The sequence below is a fragment of the Cajanus cajan genome, chromosome 6 (genome assembly GCF_000230855.2).
Source record: "Cajanus cajan strain Asha chromosome 6, NIPB_CcT2T_4, whole genome shotgun sequence".
Lineage (NCBI taxonomy): Eukaryota > Viridiplantae > Streptophyta > Magnoliopsida > Fabales > Fabaceae > Cajanus > Cajanus cajan.
The window spans coordinates 63,738,054-63,751,495 of NC_138522.1; the positions used below are offsets into that span (position 1 = coordinate 63,738,054).

The following is a 13,442-nucleotide window of genomic DNA, read 5'->3' on the forward strand; positions in this document are numbered from 1 at the left end:
TTACTTTTTTTTTTTTTAAATTTAAAATATGGGGCGCTATGGGCTATAGCGTCTTCATTTAAGCTGTTAGTGTTTGATATAGGAATTTCTGGGGCCTTGTACGAATGGGCTAACCTTTTCGTAACAATGGTATCAGAGCCTTGTTTACGAACCCGGTGTCTCGAGTTCGAACCCGGAGAGGGAAGTTACTCCTGATATTGGGGGAGTTCCGACTTCACCAAGCTGCCAGGTGTCAGCTTCTGAAGAAGGGGTTAACCTTTTCGTAACAATGGTATCAGAGCCTTGTTTACGAACCCGGTGTCTCGAGTTCGAACCCAGAGAGGGAAGTTACTCCTGATATTGGGGGAGTTCCGACTTCACCAAGCTGCCAGGTGTCAGCTTCTCTGAAATCACAAAAATGCCACGTGTCACTGGTGTCGCTACGTTATAAACAGTCCCAAAGGCGTAAATACTTTCAAAAGAACCCCATTTACGTAAAAAACTTTCCAAACAACTCCACTTTAGTCAAAAAGTCATTGATAAAGTCTTATCCATCATTATTCATTAATCACTTGAGAGAAATACAGAATAATTTTTTTTATAAGCTATTTTAAATACACTTTTTTGATTGATTAAAATTTATTAAGTCCGAAATTCTAATTAATAATTATTTTCATAATTTTAATTAATATAAAAAATGTGTTATATCATGGCCCCTGGTTTTCACCTACCGAATTAGCTGCATCATGTACATCACTTTGATCCCATTTCTAGCAAATTCATTCGCCGGCTGAATAGAGACAAAATAAGTAAAAGAAAATGAAATGCAAGGAATGAATGAGATTTAATTTTCCTGAAAGTGAAAAGGGTGAAGAACCTATCCATATTTAATTATTTTTAAAACACATTAATATATACCTTATTTAATTCCATATGTTTCAAAAACAGAGAGAGAGAGAGAGAGAGAACTGAATATTATATATATTATTAATCAAATTCATTAGGGAAAGGGGTGGGAAGTAGGAACACAATCACAAAACAAAAGAGAAGAAACCCAATCTTTGACTCTGCGTCTTTTCAGTTTCTCTTTCACTTATTTCGATTTTAAGGTACGAAGATTCTGCTTGTACGTGCGTTCATTTGGATTCCCTCTTCCCTTTCGCAACACACATTTTATTTTGGTTAGCATAAACTCTGGAAATGAAGTTTTGGTTTTTATTTGCTTCATTGCTTTAGCACTTATCTAATGGGTTATGGTTTTGGTGAAAAGCTTTGTGATTGTTCAATGGGGTTTCTAGAATGTTCTGTTTGTTTGTCAAACCAATGGCTACTGGGATAAACTGTGGATGTTGATGGATTGGGTGTGGGTGCATTGTTTTTTTTTTTCTTTTTCTTTCCATGGGGATTCATTTTCTCGTTCTCGGCAATGTAGTGGTGATGAGTTTTTCTTCAATCGGAAACCCTTATGCTTAATTTTGCATGTAAAATTTCAGTGATTCTCATTTTTATGGCTCTTGCATTGAAGTCAAGTTGCTTCTTGCAATTGAAGAAGCCTGAGGTTGGTTTCCAGGTTTGTTTTTCCTCCAAGAGAGCTATAATCTCTGTGAAAAGATACACTCCAATGGCTGCTATCCGGACCATGCAACCAGTGGGACTCTCTGAAACATTCAACAGACTGAAGAAAGACGGGAAAGTAAGTGCTTATTTTTCTAGTTGTCTGGTTCCATGCTTGCCTTGTTTTCCATTGTGTCACATTTCAACTTGAATAGCACTGTTTTGCTGATGCCTACTTGTTTTTTTTAGATGTGATTAATCTAATTTTCTGATTCCATTCTCTATGCTCTTTTAAATCAATGACCTTTCTCTGCCTGATTATAGTGGATTGGTAATTATCTTTGTATACGGGTTGGTTGGTTTTTTTTGTACCATATCAACTTTATTGCTAAGAGATGTGAGTCAGAGTAGTATTCTTGACTTCCAAATGATTAGTTTCTAAGAAGTATATTTGTGTTAAGGTGGCTTTCATCCCATATATCACAGCTGGTGATCCTGACCTTTCAACCACAGCAGAAGCGCTGAAAGTGCTTGATTCATGTGGGTCTGACATAATTGAGCTAGGTGTTCCATACTCTGATCCTTTGGCAGATGGTCCTGTTATCCAGGTTTGGTGCTTTCTTCTTTTTCTTGTGATATCTAGTACCGCCTGATTCTCACTGATGCATTTTTCTTCCCAGGCTGCTGCTACAAGGTCATTAGCAAAGGGGACCAATCTTAATGCAATTCTTTCTATGTTGAAAGAGGTGAATTTGCGCAACTCCTTGTCATTTATTAATGATAACTGTCAAAAGCTAATGAGTAATGAGCTCTACTGCAGTGATTAATTTTCATTTCTTCAGTTGACCAGTTAGCTGTGCAAATATCCAAAGTTGCTATTTGTTATGAAATTTGAATGAGTAATGCCTTTCCATCCTCTACCCCTGTTTTTACTTGAATAACCTGTACTGATTCAATTGACTTAAGCAATGCTCTATGGTACATCAATATATAGATACTGGAGATAACAGAAAATCAGGAAAGAATATCCATAAGTCTAGGAGATATGATACGCATATTCAAGTACAGCTAAATTATAGCTATTAAATACACATTATTTCGGGTACTAAATCAATCAATTGACCAACGGTAATCTACATGCTTAAAGGGAAAGGAGATGCTGTAAGACCCTAAGGTCTTTAAGCTCTTAACGTTAACTTGCTATTGGAATTTGTTAGGAAAAACTAACTTGATTGAATTTTACTTTTCTAATTAGCAATGCACTTATGTCTCAAACTGGTATAAATAATTTTTTTTTTTTGTATAAGATGATAGATAGATAGTTAACATCTGGTGCTGTTTCTCATAATGAGCTGCAAACATTTTTTATATTATACTTCCTGTTGTCTTGCTTGCAACTTTTCATTTCATTCTATTCATCTTATTTAAATTCATGAAAGTATGAGGCATTCCATCAATGTGAACCTTTGGAGGGATATCTTTTCTGTCCATTGTTACCTAGTTAAAACAATTATTCCTATTAATATGGAAGGGTAGTTCTAAAACCTTTTCTTGTTGCTTTGTCAAGTGTATCTTCTCTTGAGCTCTGTGGACTGATGATCCTTTGCAATGGTTGATTTGGCAGGTTGTTCCACAATTGTCATGTCCAATTGCACTGTTTACATATTACAATCCAATACTGAAGCGTGGTACTGAGAGATTTATGGCCACCATAAGAGACAGTGGCGTACATGGTAAGACTCAACTTCATTAATGTATTTCCTAATAGCTTAGTATTATGTTGTGCCATACTGCCTAGGGTCTATTTTCTAAACTAGTTCTATGATAAAGCAGTGTTGTAAAATGCATGGACATGATAAGGAAGCACTGACGCAGTTCCAAATACTTGCACTGTGTATTATATTTGAAGTTAGATTTTGTGGGTTTGCTAGTTTAAATCTTTATCATTATAAAAGAAAATGTCTCTTTGCTCTCCTGCCTAGTCCTGGTTAAAGCTCCTATATCAGCTTCATTGACATGGAAAATTATGAAATAAGATCTTGTTTGTATTTTGTCCCTTTTTCCTGTAGTGTGGTAATGTGGATAATATTATTTTCTTTTCCATATGTATGCAGGGCTTGTAGTCCCAGATGTCCCTCTGGAGGAGACAGAAACTTTAAGGACAGAAGCTAAGAAACATGGAATTGAACTGGTATGGTTACCTTTAAAATGATCTCTTGCTTTAGTTCTGGATTTCAATTGAATATCCTTATACTGTTCATAATGATAGAAAACTAGTAGTAAACCGTTTTTACAATAAAAATTTATAAATATGAAATCCACAAGTTAAGTGCAACAAAGGAGGCATGGTGGTGACTGTGGAGCCATGGAGTTTTGTTATGACTAACATGAATCTGTTCTATTGCTTATACTTTTGCAATATCACATAAATTTGTTAGTATATACTGGTTAACATTTTCTCTGTTTTATGTTTAATTTTGTTTGGGTAAATTAATCTGTGTACATGTATATATCTAGTTGATTTGGTATATTTGCTATTTTGATATCATTAAGGTACTCCTCACAACACCAACAACTCCAACAGACCGAATGAAAGCCATCGTTGATGCAGCAGAAGGATTTGTGTATCTTGTAAGAGCTTTTTTCAACCTTAATAACTTCTGTTTTGGGGCTCCTCTTCATAGTTTTCATATAACTCCATTGACTTTGACGTGCTAAGGTCTTGATTTAGAGTATGTCTGTGATTTTCTTTATATTTTCTTTCTCACTATTTCCAGTAACATAAATTAAATCCATTATCTGCTTATTTGTGTTTCATTTTTTCCAAACGGTTTATTATTGTACTTTGTGGATTAGAACTTAGAAGTTAGCTATTTACCAACTGGCTGCTATCCTGACATTAGAAAAGTGTATTTGCTTCTGCGTTTAACCTGATGAAATCAGAATAAATTTTAGATTTTCCTTTCTTGTCATGCATTAGGCACTTTGCAAGAACTCTGGACCCGTTATTGTTGGCTCATCTCCAAAGATACCAGTGTAGAATCCAAAATGCCATTGGCTTTAATTTGCATCTTTGTTTTATTAACTTCCTCTTTAGCCCTTTCTCTTTGCACTCCAAGGAGACTAAACTATTGTTTGTTTTGAGTTGGTACAGTTGCTTGTGACAGTATTTGTCTCTTCTATTTGTGTGGTTTAATCTTAACTGTTTTCTTGAAATCAGTATATGAATTATCAAAAGTAATGGTCAAAAGGTAAAACCCGGCAAAATCTTTTAGGATGATTTTGACTCTTATTTTGAAATATGAAGGTTGCTTTTTGAAGTATTCACTAGGCTGGATTAGGACTTTTTTTTTCAGGTAGTTAGCCAGTTATAGAAATTGATGATGATTATTTTTTACCTTATTTTGTGAATTTTTAGTGTTTTCTTATATTTTAGGTTTGTTTTTTATAATTATTTTTTAAGTTGTTCAAGTTTGGTCATATTATTGCATGTTGAAGTTTCCGAACATTTGATTTTGATATATTTTGAGACTAGAGCTTGCAGAACGCATATTTTTTACACAATTTATTTAGTTCACATGTCAAATTGGGTTTGAAAGTTGACAATGACAAGAAGTCACCTTCATCCCAACTTCTTTGGAAATAGGATACAAATATACAATGATAGTGAAAACAGAAAATGTCTTGCGTAACTGTCTCAGGCCAACATATGCTAACAAATGTCATTAACCATTTGTTAATTTAAATTATTTATAGGTGAGCTCAGTGGGGGTCACTGGTGCCCGAGCATCAGTTAGTGCTTCTGTTGAGTCTCTTCTGCGGGAAATTAAAGAGGTTTGTCTTTTTTAATCTTGGTCTCCACTCTAGTTGTATGATGTGGGTGTCTTCTGAAAAGTTCTATTCTCTTTCCTTCCTATTTTAGCCCCCACTCTGGGCCTCCCACTTCTATTCTCTTTATGATAAACCCATTGCATTTGGTTAATCTCAATATTTATACTTGCTGTTGAGTGTCTTTATTTATTGTTATTCAGGCAACAACTAAACCTGTGGCAGTTGGCTTTGGAATATCCAAACCTGAGCATGTGAAACAGGTTAGTTCCCAGTCCATATGTATATGATGCTAGTATGCTTCTACCTGAATTTGGTTAATAATCAATCAAATCCAAATCATAATACGTTGTTACAGGTAGCAGGATGGGGAGCTGATGGTGTGATTGTTGGCAGTGCTATGGTGAAGTTGCTTGGTGAAGCCAAATCTCCTCAAGAGGGGTTGAAAGAACTCGAAGATTTTACCCGCTCATTAAAGGCGGCACTTCCTTGAAAATAAGCTATTAGAACTCGAACTTACTGATTTTGGAATGAATAAGAATATGTCGTTCAATTTTATTTTATGTTTATGATATAGTTTTAATTTCTTAGTTACTGAAATAAATGTCCAATGTGGACAAATTTCGTTCAATTTTATTTGTTCTAGCTCACTTAGAGCGTTTTTGTGATAATTTTGAATAAATTTCGTTCATTCACTTAGAGTGCCCATTCACTTAAAACACTTAAGTAAGCCACTCTAAGCAAACTGATATGATCAACTAAGGATGTCGCCCAAGTAACTCACTCTAAGCGAACTAGGGTGATCAACTACGGCTGTTCTCCGACTTTGCTAATTTCAAGCAATGATTTTTTTAGTTCAAAGTGGTCTTCTATGTAACTCAAAACTATAACCCCCTTTGAGATTTGTAACTTCAAATTATTTCCCCATCTTATATTTCAACAAAGAAAAACAAAAATATCTAATATTTAAACAATTAAACCCTAAAATTGAAATTACTTATTGACTAAGGATTTTGTGATTAAAAAAAAAAAAAGATTTATAAACATAGAATATATTAATAATTATCTAAATTAAATAAAATATGTATACATATTTGACAATTATCATCTAACAAGTATCAGGTTACAGAAGAACATTCGGAACAGGGACAAGGATTAAATTTTCTGTTGAAACAAAATTCCAACGAAGAAAAATGAGAAAATGCAACTACTGCGACAAAACCAACCACCGGCTTATCACCTAGTTTTATCCCACGATAACGGTTCGCCCAAGCACAACATTAACAGGGTAACGCAATGTCATTGCTGCAGCTACACTAAATAGCATTGGCTAAATTAACAACTACTATAAGATAATACATTAGTTTGTCACAACCATGGGAAAAAAAATTAACTATACAAATAAATAACATTTGTGTATATTTTTAAGTGCCCCTACGGAATTTTAGAACCAGACTGAGACTGAAGACCTGCTTGCACTTTGCTTTGAAAGAAGTTGTCTAACCTGCACAAAAATCAATGGATGTAAGAAAACATCACAGGTAAACCAGAGAGGTGGAAGCACGAGCACATGCCTTGTAGCACATTTGAAATAAATGGTATCTGGAGAATTATAAGTGCGTGCATTCGAAATCATTCTTCTGACATCCGCAAGAAACATCTCAAATGTGACGTAATATTGCTCTGATTCCACCCTCTTAGACATCGTCTTCAAATCTGCGCTCACATTATAAACATATTATAGACATTAGACAATAAGACTTTTCATTGTTATATATAAAAATCTAGGTTTGGATTCAAGCTGTTGGTCATATGGATGAAATAATAATAATAAATATATATATAGGTGAATTTAACATGAAACATACAAATCATTCTCACCGATTGGATCTTTGATGATGTCATAATAATCAGGAACATCCCGTGCATCAACTGGTTCCTTGAATGGCCAAGAATCAGCGTGATCGTGCAGTGCCTGCATAAAAAAGATAAATCCGACAGTAAGAATTAATTTCTCAACCTTGTAATTATTCTGCCCACATGCATATTTTGATTTTGCCAAGAATAAGAATCAAATGATCAATGTGTGGAGTTTGCAGTGTTTCCAGTTGAAATTATGCCGAGTTAAATGAATGAACGGAAATTAAAGCAAATGTGAAGAACATCTAAGCAACTTGCCTTTAGAAGTGAACGCATAAACACAGACAAATGTTTTTGATTTGTAGCATTGTCGGCAGAACTACATAAACTTCTGAATCGTGAATGACCCCACTGATCAGGAGTCCATCCAGCCTCCCCTGTGGTTGCATTCAGTGATTCAACACAAACATTAACCAGCAAATTATCAAAGTAAGCGAAAATAAATCATCTCACTCATTAGAACAAAATTGATCATTTTTTTTCACAACATCCCTGTTGATAAATCTAATATGCTGTTATGAAATAATTAAATAAGATGCTAACAGCTGTAGTTAATTGAGGGTCTGTTAAGTTGTCAATTTAGAAGTTAGTTTCAACTGTTAGAATACTATAAATAGGAAGTTGTTGTTAGAATTCTCTACGGAAAAAAACTTGTAAACTCTCTGTATTTTTCTCCCTCTCATTAATAAGAAATTCAGACTCTTCGTGTTCTGGTAGCACCTAGAACTATTTCTATACATATCATATGCCATGTTTGGATGGAAGGTAAGGAGTGGGACACAGGGAGAACGAGATATGAAAAAATACCTAACCCTTGTTTGGAAGAATTTTAAGGAGGGAATGAGAGAGGAAGGGGAACTTCTCCCCATCCTTACTGCCAGAATTAGGAAATACCTAGCACAGGTTTCCTAGATCATAAGATCACAGGAAAACTGATCTAGATATGCAAAATCTAAAACAATAACAATTGAAGCTATCACAAATTTATGAGACAATGAAAAACATAAATAGTGACATGCCATTGACATTAAAGGGCAAAAAGGTTAGGCACAATGCATAAGGTTTTGGACAGAAGGTTGAAACCTTGCCATATATCAGGAAGTGTTAGCAAACCGAAATAAGATATGAAAAATATTTTTACACAAAGCACACTATCTTCAAAGACAGGTGATGCATAATTTATCCCAAAAGAACCAAAAAGAAAATATTGCAAAATTATTGAACTCATTAGAAATTAAGTACTTACTCAAACCAGGGATGTCAAGAATAATTTTTTTAGGAATACCAGCTTCATTCTGCATTTTGTGTTGATCAGGAGGGGAAAAAGTTAATATTCAACACGCTCAACGATTTTACTAATATATGAAATAAATAGTAAAATGTAACAATCACCAAAATAATAGATGATCCTCTACCTTTAGCCCCACACGATTTTAAGTAATAGCGAACATGCATGTGGTAAATGCAGTTTAATTGTGCAAATATGTCAAATACTTAAAATGCAATCTGCATTGAGTTGACCAAATTTAACAAAATTCACTTTATATAGGTAAAAAATTCTAAATTCTATACATGAATGATCAATGATGTAAACTCTCAAATTTGACAGTGCCTTGTACCTTCTGAAAATCAATTCCAGGATAAACGATGTGACAGTTTGACAGCTCCCTGATTTTTTCATCAATTGCCTACAATAATATGACTTAACAAGTCATGACATGGCAAAAATATGCGAAAAATGAATGACGAAAAGCAAAATAAGCAGAGAGATGCCTAAACAGCAGATAGAAATGAAGATAATGCATGCAAAAGCAAAACAAATATTATTACTATTCTACTATAGTTCTTAGAGGCAAAGTTTTTCACAACCCCTACACACCCTTTAGCAGTGGCTGTGCATAGGTGGTTAGATAAAAGCATATAACAAAGGACGAAAAACTCAAATTAAGTGAAATAGGTTAACACAAGTTTGCTTTAACTGAAATAAATATACTATATGTTCTAATACAAACTTAAATTAATACATCTTATCATGTGTTAATCTTGAGAATATCTCAAATAATGTAAAAAAATAACTAAAAAATAGGAATTATTAAACCTGTCTTTGACGACGGATCATAGTTGACAAATCAGTGTAAGGGAGCTTTGGATCTATCTTGCATTCCATGAGAATTCCTCCATCATAATCCTTTATATACCTGAAAGGACAATTATTTAAAATGAATCCTCAAAGATTATATACAACATACACAAATAAATAGTGAATGATATAATTATTATTCAATTGAGTATTAAAAGATATAAATAAAAATCCTTGAAATAAATTTCAGCCTAGATTATCAAGTACATTCATACCCTTGCCATCGATCTTTATCCAGGTGAATCTCTTTTGTAAAACCCTGAAAATCGAACTGAGCATCATTCCAGTATCCAAAACAAAATCTAATTAATGGAACAGATAGGCATAATCCATGTGGCCGAGTAGGTAAATTATTTGAAAAATGTATTTTTTTGCAATAAGTTGGAAAAAAATGCACTAAAAATTACTAGAAGAGTTATTTTAAAACCAAATAAATTTGTTTTCAGAAAGTAACATCTCTCAGACTTTTGCTACAGGACTCTGACTTATTACGTAAAAGAACCAACTATCCAGATGATAAGGAACTTAAATATAAATAATCAAACCTGTTTGATAAAATAGCCAACAGCATTATTGTCAGCATATGTGAGAAAATGTGTCAACCCATCTAAATCACGTGCAAACTGCTTTAAGTAATTCATCAATCTGGTACCATAACCCTTGACTTGCTCATCAGCTGTAATTGCACAAAAGGCTATCTCACCGAACTTCTGACTATCAATCATAATGGAAAACAGTATTAAAAGATAAAACCGTACATTAATCTAGCGAGTAAAGCTTTGGAAAGGGAGCAGGAGGAAGAAGATATCATATACAAGCAGGAAAGAAAAAATAACAAGGCAAAACAAGGAAATATAATATCTATTCACAATTATGGTTTTTCAATAAAAATATTAATCAGGCTAAATATCCCAGATTATTCGCTTACATCGACTTTGAGAAGCATTTTTACCTTATGCAGTCACTGTGGCAATTTATAATAAACAATGTAAAAACAATAAAAACAGACAACAGTTCCCCTATAAATTAGTTAATCTTTGATAATACCTATCGTAAGATTTCAGTTATCAGATATTAATACATTAACAATAATGAAATAATGACATAATATATAACATTTCCAAGACAAAAAAACAGAGACTTCTGAATCATGAGGAAAAGGATATGAATACAAATTAATACCTAGCATATGGACGATATGTAATGCCTCCAACAACATGATTACGCCTTATAACCATTACAGACTTGTGGCTCCTACAAATTTAACATAAAAAGGATTTGTGATGTTAAAAAGAGAGAGAAAACTCAAGTATAACGTAGAAAAACAGTTCAAAAGAACTTGTTCAGGAAAAAAAAAAATCTAGAATACAACAAATTGTTAATGTTACCTATCAAAAAGAAGTCTGACAATGTATTCTTTGGGCATATTGGGAAGTTGTCTAGCAAATATATTCTTCAATCCAATCAGCCTAAGGAACAAATAACAAAAGCAAGTATGGAGCTTGTTATTATTAATAATCATCTTGCCAATTTGAACATAAAAAAGAAAATTGCCAATGCGAATAAAATCTCATTTAGGCAGTTCCTATGATAAAGTATGACTCATCTGCAGGGATAGATGCAACAGGAGTGGGTAGTAAGAGGGGAAACATAAAAAAACATAAATTCTATAGAAACAGAGACTAACTTATATAAGCGATTGTTCTTATATAAAAACTGTCATGACAAATGCTCCAATAGTGAAACTGCATAAGAATTGTTCCTTAAATTTAAGAACTCCATAAGCAAACCCCCATTGGAGATCAGCGACACAGGCAGGACAACATAAATGTTAAAGAGAAAGGAGAAACACATACCAAATCATATGATCATCAACACCATCGTTCGAAATGCATACAAATTTGAGCCTCCCAGCTTCCTCCTAAAATAAGATCAACACAGTCACATCCCTGAGCATCTATCATCTTAAAAACAGATCGTAACAATGTATCATCTAAGTCACATCCATTGTTTGATTTGTAAAAATAGGAATCATTCGTAATGATAGAAAGCTTTTAGATTATAAAATGACTCTTTTATGTTTGTAAATTTCATCTTAATCATTAGCATCTTAAGGATAATATATTTATAAATAAACATAATATGGGAATTAAAAGTTACTACTGAGTCCGTTCTGTTATAAAATATTCGAACAATAGAGTGACATTCCATTTTCTACCACCAATGCAAACATAACCTAAATGTGAAAGCCCCCGAATACGAAACCATCATTTACATTGAACCAAATAATTATAGTCACTGAGAAGCAAGTAAATAATCATCGAGTCTGAGAACAATTCTAAAGCATAACATACAAATAATCAGCGATATTTTTTTCCACGAAAGCAAAGTGTTTACCTCCTTCTTGAGACTCTCTTCCCTGGCGGCGTAAGCCCCACTTGCTTGCATATTGTCAGTAAAAATCTTAGTGGCGTCCTCCTTGATCACAATCCCGGGGACGGAACCCGCAGTGGTAGTTCCGGCGTCCTTGGTGGCGTCGGAATTCTCAATTTTGACGGCGGAGTTATCGGACTTGAGCTTAGTGTTGCGGGGAGCGGAGGGAGGGTTGCTGAGTCTAGAAGCAGTGAAGGTGCGCATGGAGGATTCGTTGTCGTAGTCGTCCTCGTCGTCGTCGACAACGGCATCCTCGGAGTCGTCGTCGTCGTCGGAGTCGGCGCCGCGGGCGGAGATGCTCTCGAGGTCGTCATTGGAGGTGAGGGCGCCGTCGCGAGTGTCGGCGGAGAAGGAAGAGGGAGGGAAGGGAGGCGCGTGGTCCTCCGACGCGAGCGTGCGCTTGTGGATGGATGAGGTGGCGGAGTGGGAAGGAGAAGGTGACTGGGAACTGCGGGAGCGAAGGGGTCCTCCACCGTGCGTCTCCATTTTAGGGTTTTGCTCTGATCTTCCAATTTCTCACTCTCTTCCACGCCGGATTTATAGTTTCGGATCGGCGGAGTACTATATAAATATTTTTTTCATTTACTTATACTTTATTCATTGCTCTCGTGTATACAATACATATCTTTAGGCTCCGGTACTGAATTATGCAGATAGATAGATCAATCGGTAGAGAATATCTGTTACAATATTTATTTATTATTTAAATTTTTTTATACATAAAAATTATATTCAACATAATATATATGCTATCTCAATATTAAGATTGTGAGACCCGTAACCCTTTCTCTCCCCCTCCCCCTTCTCTTATTTTTCTTTTTCTTTTTCATTTCCTTTCTTGGCCGAGTTATGATTTTGGTGGTTGATCTAAGAGTTTGAGCTGATGAGAAGTAAGGAAAGTAACAAGGTTATTGGAGTCTTCCTCTTGAAGCATCTTTATTTCTTCTTCTTCTTTTTTAATCTTAGAGTAGTTCGGAGTTCGTCGTTCACTTCGTTTCGAAATAAGGGAAGTTAGAACTAGAATTTGTTGTACATTTTGGGTTGCATGTAGTTGGATCATTATCTGGGTTGTGATTTAGGGGCTAAATAGTTGAGTTGGGTGGGTTGCATGTTATTGGAGTTGTGGTTTTCTTGAATGAGTTGGGTAAAAATGGGTGATCATGGAGTTTGGATGCATGCATGTCAAAATTTTCGTGGTTTCTGGGTTGTTTGAACGAGTGTAGTAGTAATCATGAGTATAGATCATGTTTAAGGGGAAGATTGGTAAATAGAAAGAGAGGATCAAAGGTGAAATCCAAGGAATTTCAAAAAAATTTGAGACTTGTAGCCATGGTCGTGGTTCACAGCCATAGCCGTGGGAAAAAATGTGGAGGTAGAAACCTACAGCCATGATCGTGGTTCACAGTCATGGCCGTGGGGAAAAATGTGGTGGCAGAAACCTACAGCCATGATCGTGGAAAGAAAACTGAATTGACAGAAATTCAGCGCTAAAATGCTTATTTAAGCGTTGCAACGGTGATGGTAGATGACCGAATTTGGTCTTGAGGTCTTCATGAAAGTTGTAGCCTTGGATGTTATGCTAGAATTA

At 34.9% G+C, this 13,442-nt stretch overlaps 2 protein-coding genes across 2 annotated transcripts; one reads left to right on the forward strand and one right to left on the reverse strand.

The window, feature by feature from the left end:
• The first annotated feature begins 921 nt into the window (after window positions 1–921).
• LOC109809372 (tryptophan synthase alpha chain) lies at window positions 922–5,992 on the forward strand. Its single transcript, XM_020372658.3, has 10 exons — window positions 922–1,088; window positions 1,473–1,672; window positions 1,995–2,141; window positions 2,214–2,279; window positions 3,158–3,266; window positions 3,648–3,724; window positions 4,087–4,164; window positions 5,290–5,367; window positions 5,565–5,624; window positions 5,720–5,992. The coding sequence occupies exons 2-10, from the start codon at window positions 1,487–1,489 to the stop codon at window positions 5,852–5,854; spliced, it is 936 nt and encodes a 311-aa protein (XP_020228247.1). The 5' UTR covers window positions 922–1,088; window positions 1,473–1,486; the 3' UTR covers window positions 5,855–5,992.
• Window positions 5,993–6,423: 431 nt separating this feature from the next.
• On the reverse strand, window positions 6,424–12,523 carry HAG1 (histone acetyltransferase of the GNAT family 1). Its single transcript, XM_020372473.3, has 13 exons — window positions 11,819–12,523; window positions 11,278–11,342; window positions 10,810–10,890; window positions 10,604–10,675; window positions 9,967–10,135; window positions 9,637–9,680; window positions 9,380–9,479; window positions 8,901–8,969; window positions 8,528–8,576; window positions 7,540–7,658; window positions 7,243–7,336; window positions 6,936–7,077; window positions 6,424–6,865 (listed from the first exon to the last, which is right to left on the reverse strand). The coding sequence occupies exons 1-13, from the start codon at window positions 12,338–12,340 to the stop codon at window positions 6,796–6,798; spliced, it is 1,596 nt and encodes a 531-aa protein (XP_020228062.1). The 5' UTR covers window positions 12,341–12,523; the 3' UTR covers window positions 6,424–6,795.
• Between the last annotated feature and the right edge of the window lie 919 nt (window positions 12,524–13,442).

Bases quoted from the DNA above. Each gene is read 5' to 3' on its own strand.
- LOC109809372 (XM_020372658.3), top strand. From the start codon at position 1,487: ATGGCTCTTGCATTGAAGTCAAGTTGCTTCTTGCAATTGAAGAAGCCT. The intron at 1,673-1,994 runs GTAAGTGCTTAT...ATTTGTGTTAAG, and splicing joins GACTGAAGAAAGACGGGAAA to GTGGCTTTCATCCCATATAT. The intron at 5,368-5,564 runs GTTTGTCTTTTT...ATTGTTATTCAG, and splicing joins TTCTGCGGGAAATTAAAGAG to GCAACAACTAAACCTGTGGC.
- HAG1 (XM_020372473.3), bottom strand. From the start codon at position 12,340: ATGGAGACGCACGGTGGAGGACCCCTTCGCTCCCGCAGTTCCCAGTCA. The intron at 10,136-10,603 runs GTATTAATTTGT...TATGATTGATAG, and splicing joins ACATATCGTCCATATGCTAG to TCAGAAGTTCGGTGAGATAG. The intron at 9,681-9,966 runs GTTTGATTATTT...TTCGATTTTCAG, and splicing joins TTGGCTATTTTATCAAACAG to GGTTTTACAAAAGAGATTCA.